The 15,285-nt window shown below is 40.6% G+C and overlaps 1 protein-coding gene across 1 annotated transcript in view; it reads left to right on the plus strand.

The window, feature by feature from the left end:
• LOC144267326 (contactin-4) overlaps positions 1-15,285 on the plus strand; it is a 234,188-nt gene that overhangs the window by 151,265 nt on the left and 67,638 nt on the right. The window contains exon 10 of the mRNA XM_077821196.1: positions 14,589-14,716. Coding sequence (XP_077677322.1) covers positions 14,589-14,716 — 128 coding nt within the window. The remainder of the gene's footprint in view (positions 1-14,588; positions 14,717-15,285) is intronic.

Raw genomic sequence — 15,285 nt, forward strand, 5'->3', positions numbered from 1 at the left:
AAATTCATGTAATGAGTTTAAAATCTGAGGAAATAACTATATGTCTGGGAGGGGGGAAAGGATTTCTAAAGTACTTTTCTCAGATATTCTAGCATGTTATCATAGTATTTTTGATGAGTAATTAAATATTATGTTTATGTAGTTTAAAATGTGTCTTTGGAACTTTAAAATCCATGTTAATGTCAATTATAAGTGAAGTGGGTAATCTGTCTTTGTACCGTGAACATTTTTCATTGAAACTAACAAAAAGAATGTCTTGTATTTGAAAGACTATGCCTTTGGGCTTCTGTTCAGATGGTGTCAGCTGGAACAATAAGCTGAGAATGCATTTACTGCTTCTTTTCTAATCTCATGAATGGTTCCAAAAATGGGTTGTGTCAGCAGCTGATTCACATAGAAAATCTGTATGAATGTACATATTTTTTCCACAGAGAGGACTAGAGCTTGTCATTCCAATTGGTAGAGCTGTTAGAGCAGGAGGCTGGAAGTTGCAATTCTTGGGGTCTCTTTAGTGCTTCCACTGAATCTGAGTCACCTTGGGAAAGTCACTTAACCACTGTGACTCGGGTAACAATTACTCTTGTGTAAGAATGGGCTTCCTAAAGTACCTCAACTGGACTTTGGATGGGCTGAATGAATTAGTTTTTGTAAAGCACCTTGAGATACTTGTGTGGAATTCACTTCACCTGCATAAATCCTGAGTTTATTGGGCTTATATAGTAACAATGTGATATGTGTGAACTCTTCTCCCCAAACCATGGCCTGTCCGCTGCTCCTGCTAAAAGCTAGAGTAGTAACTGTAGCTCTTCCTCCCCATTTAAAATGTGTTTTGTGGTGATTATAGCTACATAAATGTGGGTCTTGTAGACCTTCCGCTGGCTAGTTTCCAAGCCCCTTTCCTCCCACCTGCTGCTCACCTCTCACCAGTCTATGTGAGGCCAGCACAGAGATCTCTTCTAGTGAATAGGAAAAGTGTGAAGCAATCCTGTGCAGCTTCTCTGCTCACAGCCCCGAGCACCCAGCCTTAGCTGTGCCAATGACTCTGCACTGGCCCTCCCCATGTGGGTAAATTTTGCCGATTTAAATGTAAACCATTGCTGTTGTATATTAAACTCTAGTGTCAGAAACATAACCAGAAGGTATACTTTTAAATGGACGGCTCCCACACAAGAACCCAATTTTAAGAACAGACAAACTCAACAGGCCAGTGAAGGGAAAATGGGGAGTGGTATTGATGATCTAGTTAGTGCCACAAACAGTCATGCCTTGGTCCATGCTTACATCCCCCATCCCAATGCAGGCTGTGTGCCACTCCCTATCCCCAAAGAGCCACAGTGACACCTCAGGACCAGTCTGGGGACATGTAGCTGTTTTTAACCCACTTTCTACTATAAAAATAAAACGAGGAGCTGGAGAATTTTGCCATAAGAGCTCGATTTCAGTAGGGACTGAGAATTCCTATGTGTTTGTCATGCCCTCATGTCCCACTGGGTTCAACGGGAAATGGGTGAACTCAGCATCTTGCAGCATTAGTCCCTTCCAACCTTAGATAATCCTCCCAATTCAACACAAAGAGCCCCATTTAACACCAAACATGCTTATATTATGAACAGTGGAAGCTATGAAAAATTAGTTTTCCATGGCTTTGCATACACATTGGCTACCCAAACACTTATTTTCATGAATTGGTCTCCCCAAATTTATTTTTTTAATTATTTGAATCCTGATAAATCAGTAGAGAGAGAGAGAAAGATGAAAGAAAAGAGTTTCTATTATTTAATATTCACAGCATTCTCATTTCCTTTGGTTTTCCTAGAACCATTTGGTTTATGTATTTATTTATTTTTCCTGTTATCAGTAGCCTTTAAGGAATATATTTTTGTAGTGAGCTGTTCCTCCTAAATAACTTAGAGATATTTTTATACTGGAATTGTGACCCTGGGCATCTTTAAACAATGTGCCAAAGATCCAGTCCAGTGCCCAGGGTTTGGTTCTTCTCATGTTCTCCTATGGAAAGGAAAACAAGGACGCTAGACTTCAGAAAGGCAGATTTCAGCTGACTCTGAGAAATAGTAGGCAAGGTCCCATGGAAAGACCAATTAGGAAGAGAAGGAGTCAAGGGTGCTGGCAGTTCTTAAAAGATGTAATACTAGAGACTCAACATCAAACTATTCTGTTGCAGAGGAAAGATAGGAAGAGCCACAGGAGGTTAATGTGGCTGGCTACACAAGGAGCTTTTTACCAATCTAACAACCAAAAGGGACACATACAGGAAATAGAAGGAGGGGCATGTCACCAAGGGAATAATATGAGCGTGTAGGGACAAAATCAGGAAAGCCAAGGCAAAGAGTGAGTTACAGCTGGCAAGAAATGTTAAAGACAACAGGAAGGGGTTCTTCAAATATGTCAGACAAAAAAGAGAAAGATCAAGGACAGTGTGGGTTCGCTGCTCAATGGAACAGATGAGCTGGTAATAGAAAATATAGGAAGGCAGAGCTGCTCAATGGACTCTTAAGCCTTCTCACAAAAAATAATGTTTCTAGATGACTAGTGAAGCTACCATAGACAATAAAGGGGAAGGGATGCAGATCAGGATAAGTAAAGAACACGTCAGAGATCTTCTGACCAATTTGAATGAATTCAAATCAGCGGGGTCAGAGAGCGCTGAAGAAATCTTGGAGCCACTGGCAATAATATTTACAAACTCATGGAGGACAGGAGAGGTCCCAGAAAACAGGAGAAGGGCTAACAGCTGTGTATACAGCTATGAGAGCTTTGTGATTCCTTCCCCATCCAATCGCAGAATGGAGCTTGTGCCTGAAAGTGGGGGAGGGTGGAGGAGAGAATCTCACCTGTGAGGCATTTTCCTGTTCACCTCAATCTGAGGGAAGCCCCTTCTTAGGCTATCTGTGGAACTGATGGGGTTGGAAAGAGGTCAGGTGGGCAGCTGAGAGACAAACAGAGGATGTTAATATGACTCCAAGCTGTATTTACTTCTGCTGGTGTGGCTGCTCAGCACTGTGGAATTTCCACTGGGAGATGGGGGTGGATCATTCCTGGGGCAGATGCTGATGGAAACTGGCAGGTAGAGAGATGCTGAGGGGTTTACACTGCTGACGGGAAAAGTCTTGGAGCTCCAGAGATGGTGTAGTGTCACCATTGTAGTGTCATTGTAGGGCCTCCAATGGGTGGCTGAGTCTCCGGGGTGTGTGTGAATTTGTGCAGCTTGTACCTCTAGTGCAGGGGTGGGCAAACTACGGCCCTCGGGCCAGATCCGGCCCCTCAGGGCTTTGGATCTGGCCCGTGGGATTGTCCCCCGTGGTGCCACAGGCCCTACGCCTCAGAACCACGCCTCAGAACGTCCCTGGGGCCTGGGGGCGGGGGGCAGAGGACTCCATGCATTGCCCTTGCCTCCAGGCACTGCTCCCCACCCCCCGCAGCTCCCATTGGCCAGGAACAGGGAACTGAGGCCAATGGGAGCTTTGGGGGAGGTACCTGGAGGCGTGGCAAGGGCAGCGCGTGGAGCCCTGTGCCCCCTGTTCCCCGGGGCCGCGCAGGGACGTGGTGCCGGCCGCTTCCAGGAGCGGTGCTGCGTGGGGCCAGGGCAGGCAGGCAGGAAGCCTGCCCTGGTCCCGGTGCACATTGCTGCCACCCCGGAACTGCTTTAGGTAAGCGGCGCCAGGCCGGAGCCCGAACCCCTCCTGTACCCCTGCACCCCTGCCCCCCAACTCCCTGCCCTAAGCCCCCTGCCTGCACCTCGCACCCCAGCTTCCTGCCCTGAGCCCCCTGTCTCATCCTGCACTCCCATGCACCCCAACTCCCTGCCCTGAGCCCCCTGTCACACCCTGCACCCCTCCTGCACCCCAACCCCCTGCCCTGAGCCCCCCATACACCCCACACCCCTCCTCTGCCCCAATCCCTTGCCCTGAGCCTGTACCTGCACACCGCACCCCTTCCCACACCCCGCACTCCCTCCCGCACCCCAACCCTCTGCCCCAGCCCTGCATACAATTTCCCCAACCAGATGTGGCCCTTGGCCCAAAAATTTTGCCCACCCCTTCTCTAGTGGATCCTCTGAGACTTGTGCAGTTCTCTGGGGATCTGTGGCTTCTGGCCTGGTGGCTGAGCATTTGACTTCTCTGTGGGGAAAATGCCTCCCTCCCAATGGAAAAACTTCTATGAGGCAAAGGACTTTTTTTTAAGTATTTTGTAAAATTAAACCAATTCCCTAATGCATCTGAGTGACAGTGGAGGGTGTCTTTCACTCTGAACCAAAGGCATTTTCATTGGGGAGGGGAATCTAAATTTGAAATTTTATTTTGACTAATATTAGCTTTCGCAGCAAAACATGAGAAATGTCATGCTTCATGGGGGGAGCTGCATTTGGCAACATATTGAGGAAGAGTGTCTTGTACAATTTGTACTTATGAAGTACAATCACCTGGAACATCGATTCAGTTATGTAGGTGGTAAATTGGTTAGAAAACTCTGAGGTAAACTGAACCCTGCATGATTCAATGTAGCTGGCTTCGGGAGTGCTCTGAGACCACAGACGGAAACCAGAGTTAAAATAAAATGAAACTTCCAGGAGATCTTTCTAATTAACAATCACATAGGGTTGCATTGAAAAAACAGGCAATCAGACTTTTTTTAATATAACCAGTTCATAGCTAATTCCTGATACGTATCTCCTGCAGAACACAAAATGGACTTCCTTCAATGAAGTGAATTGTGATTTAGGAACTTATTTCCACTTTAATTATACGATTGTCAGTAGAGATAGTCTAGTTAAGACTGAGGAAGATATAAGCTATAATTTTTCCAGGTTATTGTTGAGAAGAATTGCAAATATTATTCTAAAAGGAAAAGAAAACATTTTTACTGAGAAGGAGGATCTGCAGCAGATCCTCAGATGACATAAATCAGCATAGTATCACAGACAACTGCATCAATTTACACCTGCTAAGAATCTGGCCTCTTCCTTTTTTTTATAATGAGAATAACTAATGGTTTAAGCCACTATTATAGAATACTTTAGCATGGTTTGTAACTTGAACCTGAGAAAAGTTACATGTGAATATTCCCAGTGATTTCACAAAGTACACTCACTGATTTCATATGTATTTCGGTTATTGGGAATACAAAAAGCTCTTTGTTATCATCATCTCCTTAGAATTATGGAAGGGCCTTTGTCATTCTGGAATATTTAAATTTTCCAGAAAATGCAACTCTTTAGTAAAATGTCCAGTCAACAGATTTAATTAGTCATTATAGCCAATTATTTGGGTGATTTCACAGTTCTTTCCAGATTGGTTGCCCATCAGGGTCTGAGGTTCTATGGTTACAAAAAATAACTGTCACCTGGGAAGGAGATGATAAGAGGTGACCAATTAAACATGGGATTTTTCACATGATGGTTGGTTTGTCTTCTGTTTACAAAATAGCAGATATCCATTTCACTGTGAAAAACTATACATGTAATTCCCTAAGGGAAAAGCACATACTCTCTTTGCATCTATCAGACTCAAATGAGAAGTGAAATCCTGACCCCGCTGAAGTCAGTGGCCGTTTTTCTGTTAACCTTGATAAGGTCAGCATTTTACCTGAGGAGTTTTTTTTTAAGCAAATGTAAACTCTGAGATTTAGTTACAGTAGTCACTATTAAAAGACCTGTCAATTGTCATAGACAAGTAAGTGCAACATCCAGTGCCTATTGAAATCAATGGAAAAATTCCCAGTGATTTAAATGGTTTTCGATCAGTCACTAAATAACATTACCTTAGTATTGCATCTGATGAAGTGAGCTGTAGCTCACGAAAGCTCATGCTCAAATAAATTGGTTAGTCTCTAAGGTGCCACAAGTACTCCTTTTCTTTTTGCGAATACAGACTAACACGGCTGTTACTCTGAAACTTAGTATTTGCAGTAATCCCTGACTATTTCCCACACTATGTATAGGGAAGTGTGTGCTGAGGTAACTATCTGCTTAACTAAAGCAAAACTAACAAGTCTTTAAGACAGGTTTCAGAGAGGCAATTGTGTGTGCACAATGCAGGACTTAGCCATCTATTGCCTAGTTTTTCATTCAATTCTGAGTTTAGTTTGATAATGAAATTGAAATACATTCTAACGCAGTGCTAACAAAAACTGCCTGTCTTCCTTGTGGTCCTATCTAATGTAATGACTGGATTACATAACTGTGAATATTGTTCAGGTCCCTCACTTCTATTTCTCAGTTAATAATTAATATGATATTCAAGCGGTACTCAGTGACTCCCACAACTGTAGCAGCATGGATTTTCCGCATACCACAGATTTTAAAATGGGCAGAAATGTCATATGGTATCCAATCATCCTGTCAGAATGATTTGATCAGACCAGTCTATAAGACTATTTTCTTCCCATGCATTCCCTATCTTAGGCTTTTATACTGCCATCAGTGTCTGAGCCATCTTCCATGTAAAATCAGTAGCAATAGTGAAGTTTCTAGTGGAATTCATTAAGTCTCTGGCATTTGTCCCTTTATGGGGTAAAAACCTTGCTTGGGGGATTTGTTTGTTTGTTTGTTTTGGGTGGAGAACTATACTGTAGTAATAATTTTTGACCCCTGTTCTGCAATATACAGTTTTGTATCAGTGTCTTATCTGCCACTTGTTAGGGTCTGATCTGGGAGATGGTCATCACTGCTTGTGAGATGGTGAGCATTTTAAACTTCCATGATTTAGCGTGTGATCATTTTCCATAAAAGTAAATGGAACTGAGGTAAATGGGATCTAGATTGGGCCATTAGGGCAAAACTCTGCTACCAGCTTTGTACAATTAAGGGTGCAGAATTTTGCCTTTTGCCTTCGCTTTGTTAGTGATTAATTTCACAGCCGTGGTAAAGAATGGGCATAAATGCAAGATTTGATCATTGTTGTTTATTTATTTATATAGAATGCAGGGTACTAAGAACTTTACACTCAAGTATGAAGACAAGGTCCCTGTTCCAAAGCATTTACAGTATGTGTGTCATATTCTGAACCAACCCCTTTCACAATATGTTGAGCAGTCACTCACAGTCTCACAGAGTTCAGTAGCAACACATTTGTGAGTCATTACTCATCACTGCGAGTAAGGGATTCACAATCTGCCCTGTAAGCATTTTGCAATCTCTGCTTATTTTACTGAAATAGATTAATGGCTAATACTTGTGTTATGGGATCACTTTAATAATCTCAACCTTCTGCTTAGTTCAATGGCAAGAAATAGAAAAGGGTAACAAACTTTGAAAAGGCTATTAGATAGAAATAAATTAAGAGAGATAATATGGTAAATAATAAAATGCACCAGAATCATACCAGATGCTGAGCACCTCCAAAGAGGTGCTCAACACCCTCACCCTTCCATTGAATTCGTGGCAGAATTGGGTCATGAGTTAGGTTAAATAAGCTCTTAAAATGCTTTAGGGCCTGATTCTGTCTGTAGAATTATGGCTAGAGACTGAACAGATAAATTGCTAGGAATACAGTCTGGTCTGTCTGATCAGCCCTTCTTTTTTTCTCCCATAAGGTTCAGAGGATGGCCAGTGAGCCATTTATCATACAGGCTGAAACACAGGTGCATTTAACCTAAATCTTCCCAGAGAAGACAGATTACCTTTTAGAAGAATTCTGTCACCACAGTCTCTTTTCAATAGCCATGTCAACCACTGCCACAAAGGCTGTACATGAAGGGATCAATGGTAGTTTTATCTGAAATTGCACTCTGTGTGTGTTTCTTCCAACTGACATTCATTTAAATTCTTGCTCGAAGACATCTTTTCTCCCTGTAATAGAAAAAAGATCAGACATTCTAAAAATTGTTTCTTGGGGAACTAAAATTTAAAACATTCACTTGGCTAAGCAGGAAATATTTCTGATTTATGTGTTTAATCAACAGCCAAAGCGAGTAAAGATCTGCTTGTAATTCATAAATTGCAATACTAATATTATCACATAAGCAGCAACATAACTGATTTAATTGCAGAAGAACTAATATGCCCAATGTGGACAAAAGCCACCATATAATTGTGAGTAGTTTGCTCTAAAGAAACCATCCTACAAGTCAATAATGATAGCCCAGAAGTCCTGTAGCCTGTATCCATATCACTTCTTTACAGAAGGTAAAAATGTTAATGTTGCACACTTAGCCCACCATATGCACTGCCCCCATCCCACCCCCATTCATCTCACAGAGCAGTAAAAAGAGGAATGTTGAGAATCGTATAAGTATAAATACCTGCAATATCATCACTCTGGGTAAAATCTAATTTTTCAAATATTGTTGCATGTACTTTGCAGGTTAGTAAATAAATCAAAGTGAACTGTGTTAGCATTTTGCATGCCAGCAGAGCACCTACATTCACATGTACAAGGGCATCCTTCTCCCTGATCGTTGCAAGGTAGGGATGATGCTGTCAATCCCTGGCCAGCAAAGGTGTTAGATTTAGTGTTTGGATCCCTTATAGATTTTTTTTTAATTAAACATACAGCTTGGGACAGGTTTTTACAGTAAATAATGCAAGGTTGGGTTTTCTAAGTGAATACCAGATTGAAATAGGAGTTTGAAACTGAAGAACAGATCGATGGCATGTTTTGGTTGAAATGCATATCTTCAGACACACAAAAGATCTGTCAGATTTCCCTGAGGTTTGGTAAGGGGTTAGCATTGATTTCCAGGTTTGTGATGAGTTTAGGAGGTCCTTTTCCTGTGTAACTTTGGGTCATCAGACAAATGATGCCAGAGAGCCACCCCTGGCCATGAGGTGTGGCTCAGGAGGCAGGCTGCCCATTTATATAACCTGATCCTGTTTCCATAAAGTCAATGATAAAAACTCTCATGGACTTCAGTGGGGCAGAATCTGGTTCTAAATTTGTTACTCATTGAAAAATATAACTCCTACTGAAAATTCTGCTTTCAATATTTACATTTTTCTTTCTTACATTCTTCTTTCCTAATTCTCCTTTGTGTGTTCTCCTTTCCAAGGTCCATGCCAGCCAAATGAACAAATGCCTTAAGATACTTTCTTCTCTTGCTTCAAAAACAGTTAAGGGCATTTGCTCTCACATGGGCTATACAGCATCAATGAGGAGCTGTCATGAAAACTGTGTATGTCTCAGTTTTGGGATAGACCTCTTCCTTAGGGTGACAGGATGTATGCAGGTTTTGTCATTTGCTGCTGCTGTAGGGGAAGAAAAATCTGCATTTTTACCATCTCCCCAGGCTGGTTTGATTTACAAGAAGAACAAGGTCAACTCTTCAATGGTTAGAACCCAAAGCCTCATTTTAAGAAATAGAGATTCAATTTATCTCATAAGTCCAGATATGTTCCTACTCTCGATGGATCTGAATCTCTAGTTGACAGCCAAGAGCAGCAGCTTCTGTACATTACAGATAATGTAATATGTTGCAATTAAGATGACCTGTCTTTATAAAGGGGTGCTGAAGTACTTGTCTCTTCTTTATTTTTCCACCTTGATACTTTTATCTTCTTTGACTTTTCTATGATATTGTCAGTGATTAAAAGGCAGCCTACAGGTCGGTCAGTTTCACTAGCCTATGCAAGAGTAGAAGCAGATATACATTTTCAGTTCTTATCTAATGTTACCAGGATTCATGGGAATTAGTAGGGAACCCGATGCTCAGAATCAGATTAATAGTTGCAAGTCAGTCACTTGTTTAAAATTTGGAGGCCTTGAAGTATATCAAACCCAGAACCTGGAAAATCCAACCTGGACAACAAACTGACTTAAAAATTAAAAATCATATGAGCATGAACAAGGACAGTTTAACTAGCCTCAGTGGAATCTTTCAATCTCCCTGATACTCATGGAAAGAGCAAGTAAATGTGGTTAATCTGCCTAACCAATTATTTGCGTATAGTCGTTATCCTTTAATCAAATAATATTATATTATTTACACAGATAGTAAGCATCATGCAATCCTAAATATTGGGTAAAGGCAGGATTGAAGTAGATTCTAAGGGTCCAATTCTGAAAACACGTTAGATTAATGAGAATACGCTGTGAAATCATTGGGAATATTCACATGTAACTTTTCTCAGGTTCAAGTTACAAACTATGCTAACGTATTCTGTAATAGTGGCTTAAGCCATTAGTTAAAAAAAATTACTGTGTCCAGTCCTTTTTAAGAGGACACTAAATATGGGTATTTCAGATATGAATTATTCATTGTTAGGATGAAAGTGCTCTGCAGCCTGCTTCCTGTGACGGTTACCTTCACAAAACTCTCTGCATGGGCCTGATTTCACTGAGAGTATGAGTGTCTTCTACCAGAGGAGTTAAAAATACAGGTTTTCACGAATATGGGGCATTTGAAAAAAGTTAATAACTGAAATGCTTCTCTCAATGGGCGAGACCTGACTTTTAAAGGGTGCTAAATTCTTCATGGCAGAAAACTCAGAAAATCAGCTTCAACTCTGACAAGCCCAACCTCTTTTTGGTTGAATCAGGCCCAAAGTTACCAATTTTTGTCTTTAATTTTGCAGTCATGGGCAGCGGGTAACATAGGGGAAGGCTGTGCCTCTCCAAACATATAAATAACTAGCCATGCAAGGGGAAAGTCCGATGTCTAATCCTATAGCATGTAGTAATACTCATATTTAAGAGCTATGTGCCCGATCCAAAGCCCATTGAAGTCAATAGAAAGGATCTCTTTGATTTGGAGGGTTTTGGATCAATTTTAAAGATTATTATTCTGAGCCTAAGTAGCATCCTAATGTATGTATTGGCTTTGCCTAATAACTTGTGGTCACTATACAAATAAAACTTCAGCTTTTGCCACTCAGCTGTCCAGTATCACTGGTGCCAGGTTGCCATCGCTGCTGAAGCATTCTTCTTAAATTCATTCTTCTGAAATATCTGGCTTCTGCTGACTTTAGATGCTGTGGGGAATTACACGTTTCATAAATACCTGCTTAGCACTTTGCAGATGATGGGAGAAAAGAATAGGAGAAGAGAGGGAAATGAAGAATGGTGAATAAGATAAGGCTGGCAGGCCTTTCCAAGAGGTGAAGTTATGATGAGCCTGGTGGTTTCAGTAGCATTATACTTGCTTGATGTCAGCAAAGTGATTATTGCCTGTTGAGTCTGAATAGATATTTCTATAGTCCTAATCTGTCCCTTGTGGATCTTTAGGATAAGAGTAACTCTTAGGGGCCTAATCCAGAGCCTATTGAAGTCAATGGAAGTCTATTACAGAATAATATTTAGATAATACAGTGCTTATATGGCTCTGTATAAATAATAATGATTGACAGAGACTGAAAAACCATGCGCATTGAGTTGCAATGAACAAGGCAAACTTTGTGGAAACTTTTTACATTTTCTGACCATGTTGCTAGACACCTATAACTGTAAATTAATTGCAGATGGTAGTACTGTTAACACACTCTCCAGGGAAAACTACTGTTTTTTTCTTACTTTCAAGTTTGAAGCAGTTTTAAAGGACTATTTAATTTGGAAAAAAAAATGTACTCAGCAATTGACATTTGATTCTCCGCTAAAGTAATACATGCATTTATGGAAAATGTTGCTTTAGTTAACATCGTTCCTGGCAACTAATTAGAAAATGTGTTGGTGGATATATTTTAGAACAAAAAGTATGCTGAGCAAAGCTTCATTTAATTTGAACTTCTCATCTTGAAAGAACGTTTTTAACCAAACTGCTGAAAGTGGTTGATGAAGACATGTTTTCTTTCAACGCAGTTAGCAGTTAAAGAGCCTTCAAAGGCCTACAATGAGCTTTTTCCCTTGTTTTAATGTGGCTACATCTACAAAGAAAACTTGTGAAGCAGTGGAAGTCATTCCTACTCTTTGAACTCTCTCTAACAAATTTCAAAGTGCTGAAATAATTGTTCCTGTTAACTTCCACCACATGAGCTTCATGTTAAGGGGCAAAATGTACAGGTTAGAAGAGTACTTTCAGCAAAATGGACCATGAGGCCCACTTAATCAATGAGTCACAGTTTAAACAGTAAGCTTAAGGATCTGATTTATTTAAAATACATTTGTCTTACATAGGTATTTGTCTGTTTTAATGTAAATCCTTAGCATGAAAGTAAAAGGGATTACTTACTGGAGTGTGGTTTCAGAATTAAGAGTATTCACAGCTATTAAAATGCAGGTGGAGCGGTGTATTTAGGTACTTAGTGGACTGTTGGCACTTTCATATCATCATTAAGAGACACCGTCAGTTTTGAGAGCTACCCACATGAACCTCAAAATTGGAAACAGAAGTGACATAGATCCTCATTCAGTAAAGCCGCATTAACATCCCCCTCCCCACGAGTGTGCACAAAGCTGATATTAGACTCACTGGCATCATCCAAAGGTCACTTCTTTGGAAGCTGAAATCCAAAATTCTTTTCAAGTGATCAGCAAACTAAATTTATGCTGTGAAGGAAGCTCACACAAAAAGAGAAAGGGTAGCATTTGGAAGCCAGAGAGAGAGAATTAGACAAAACTCAAAATTAGAGCCATTTGAACACTGGATAAAATTAAAATGCATTATTCATGAAATACATTATCTGATAAATAGCTTCCAACTAGCTCTATGCGAAATAAAGATCTATGATCCATCCCCTTAGGAGCATTGTGCCAGTACTTAATAGCACTTATCTAGCACTTTTCATCCACAGACCTCAAAGGGTTTTCCAGCATACATATGGGGAAACAAATACTGAGAGGGTAATTGACTTACCAACTGTAACAAAGCAGGTCAGTGGCAAAGCTAGGAGGAAAACCCAGGTTTCCTGACATACTGTTTGTGCCCTATGGACTAGGCAGCACTGCCTCCTGAATTCAGTCCTATTCTGCACTTAAAGGAGTCCCATCAGACTCTCTTGTTCACCCTTGAACTTGCCTCATGCCTTTTTTAAATCGAATAATCACCTTTTAAATAAATTTGCTACATCTGTTCTGCCCCCTGAGCCACACTTGGCTCTTTTCAGCCATGGTCTCAGCTCATGTTGCCCCCAGACGCCTTTTCCAGCAGACCCAAGAGCTTCGTTCTCCTGTCTGTACAGCTTTGGCTTCTGTTGAAAAAGTGAAACAATGAACACTGACACACAAGGTTTTTTTTTTTTCCAACATATTTTTTTTAATTCTAAAAAAATAAATTGAAATGCACAATCATTTTCCCTTTTTGGTTTCAAAAATGTGATATTTTTAATAATGTTCCTTTCATCCCTTTCTTTAAATTCTGAAAACCAAAAATAAAATATAAGATTATCACCTTTTTGGGGCTTTTGTGTAGAGCAGGGGTGCTGCGGGCTGGGTTAGGTGGGGGGAGGGATGTATGCTGTGGCTGGAATGAGTGGGTGGGTTTCTCTTTTGGGGGCTGGAGAATATTTTTTGTTCTTTGCATTTGTTTCTTTATGTCTATTTGGAAGTTTTAATGCATGTCCAGGGCATCTTCAGCTTTCAGAAAAACACTTCTAGGTCTGTTCTTAAGACTTGAAGTGGATAATAGCACCAAGTGCTTCCTTTGAAACAGCTGGTGCTGGCCTCTGCTGGATTTAGGATACTGCACAAGATGGACCGTTGATCCAATCCAGTATGGCCATCTCTATGTTCAATATACAGTTCACGTCACACGTACATTGATATGTGGCAGTATACGAGTAAAGACATGCGCTGGGGCTTATAGTGGATTGCAGATTGAACATGAGTCAAAAATGTGATGCAGTCACTAAAAAGGCTAATGTCATTCTGGAGTTTATTAACAGGAGTATCTATGTAAGACATGGGAGGTTATTGCCCCACTCTACTCAGCACTGGTGAGGCCTCAGCTGGAGTACTATGTCTAATTTGGGTTGCCACACTTTAAGAAAGATGTGGACAAATTGGAGAGTCCAGAGAAAAGCAACAAAAATGATGAAAGGTTTAGAAAAGCTGACCTGTTAACATTCAGTTTTCCAGCTGCCCCCTGCTGTGCAAGCAAGGTATAACACTGCATGGTGCAGAAATTCTTTTGCAAAGGAGAGAAAGTTTACAGGACTTCTCAAACCATGATTGTACAGGCCAGTGCTGCCGGACATGCCATGAAATGAGAGTGCAATTAAAACATCCAGGTAGTAGGTTTTCAATAAGCAGAAAATTCACCCTGATTTTTAGTAAATTTTGTACCCTTATTTTAGAAGCCACAAAGTGTCTTACAGAAAAATCAAAGAAAGCAAGTCAAATTTTGTAATAACACTGTTTTGCAGTATTGAGTAATTGACTCTAGACTTTTGGGTGTAGCATGTGCACCACATGTTGCAAGAGTTGTTCCGGTGAGCACTGACTATCAAAGGGCAGATTCACATAAAACCTACACGTGCTCCTAGTGTGTAAATTAAAGTTGCTCTCAGGTAAAGACACAGAAAACTCAAGTAAATGATGCATGCAGTATTTATGAATTGGGCCCTAAGAGATTTCTGTCAATTGAACTCCCTCTGTAACTGGCAATGGACTGTGTACTGTTCAAAATGCAAATAATTGATACAGACTTAAAAGAATATTATGCTATCTTAAAAAAAACCCCTTCATGCCTGATTGTCTTTCCAGAATCAATATTATGGATGATGGAAGCCTCCGAATTGTCAATGTCACTAAGGCAGATGCTGGAAGTTATTCATGTATAGCAACAAACCACTTTGGTACGGCTAGCAGCACTGGAAGTTTGGTGGTGAAAGGTAACAGCCCTTATTACACAATACTGATACCTCCTCCTTCATCTCTGATAGAGAAAGAAGAAGCCACACATGTTCCACGCTTCTTAATGTCTCCGATCCTGCGTGGTACTGACTCCCAGCAGCTCCCACTAGTCAATGGGAGCAGTTGCTACACATTCCCTTCTGTTGTATGGCTCTGTGGAATATACAGAGATTGCTGATTTTCAAATATCAAAGCTTACCTAATGCCATTCAGTATAACTGAGGCCAAAGATATGTTAACAGTAAAATCTGTTTGATGTCTTGAATAATATTTATTGCAAGTTGGTACTATGTTTTGTGATATATATAAGATTAAACTGAATGAAATATAGGAACATAAGAATTGCTGCACTGGATCAGACGAATGGTCCATTAAGTCCACTGTCCTGTCTCTGACAGTCACCAGCACTAGACCCTTCAGAAGAAGTTGCCTCCCTAATGACTAATTATGAACAGTTATGCACTATGGCCCTGATCCAGCAAAGTTTTTGAACTACATGCTTAACTTGAAACCCATTAAAGCAGGGGCGGGCAAACTTTTTGGCCTG

The sequence above is a fragment of the Eretmochelys imbricata genome, chromosome 7 (assembly GCF_965152235.1).
Source record: "Eretmochelys imbricata isolate rEreImb1 chromosome 7, rEreImb1.hap1, whole genome shotgun sequence".
NCBI classification, from domain to species: domain Eukaryota; kingdom Metazoa; phylum Chordata; order Testudines; family Cheloniidae; genus Eretmochelys; species Eretmochelys imbricata.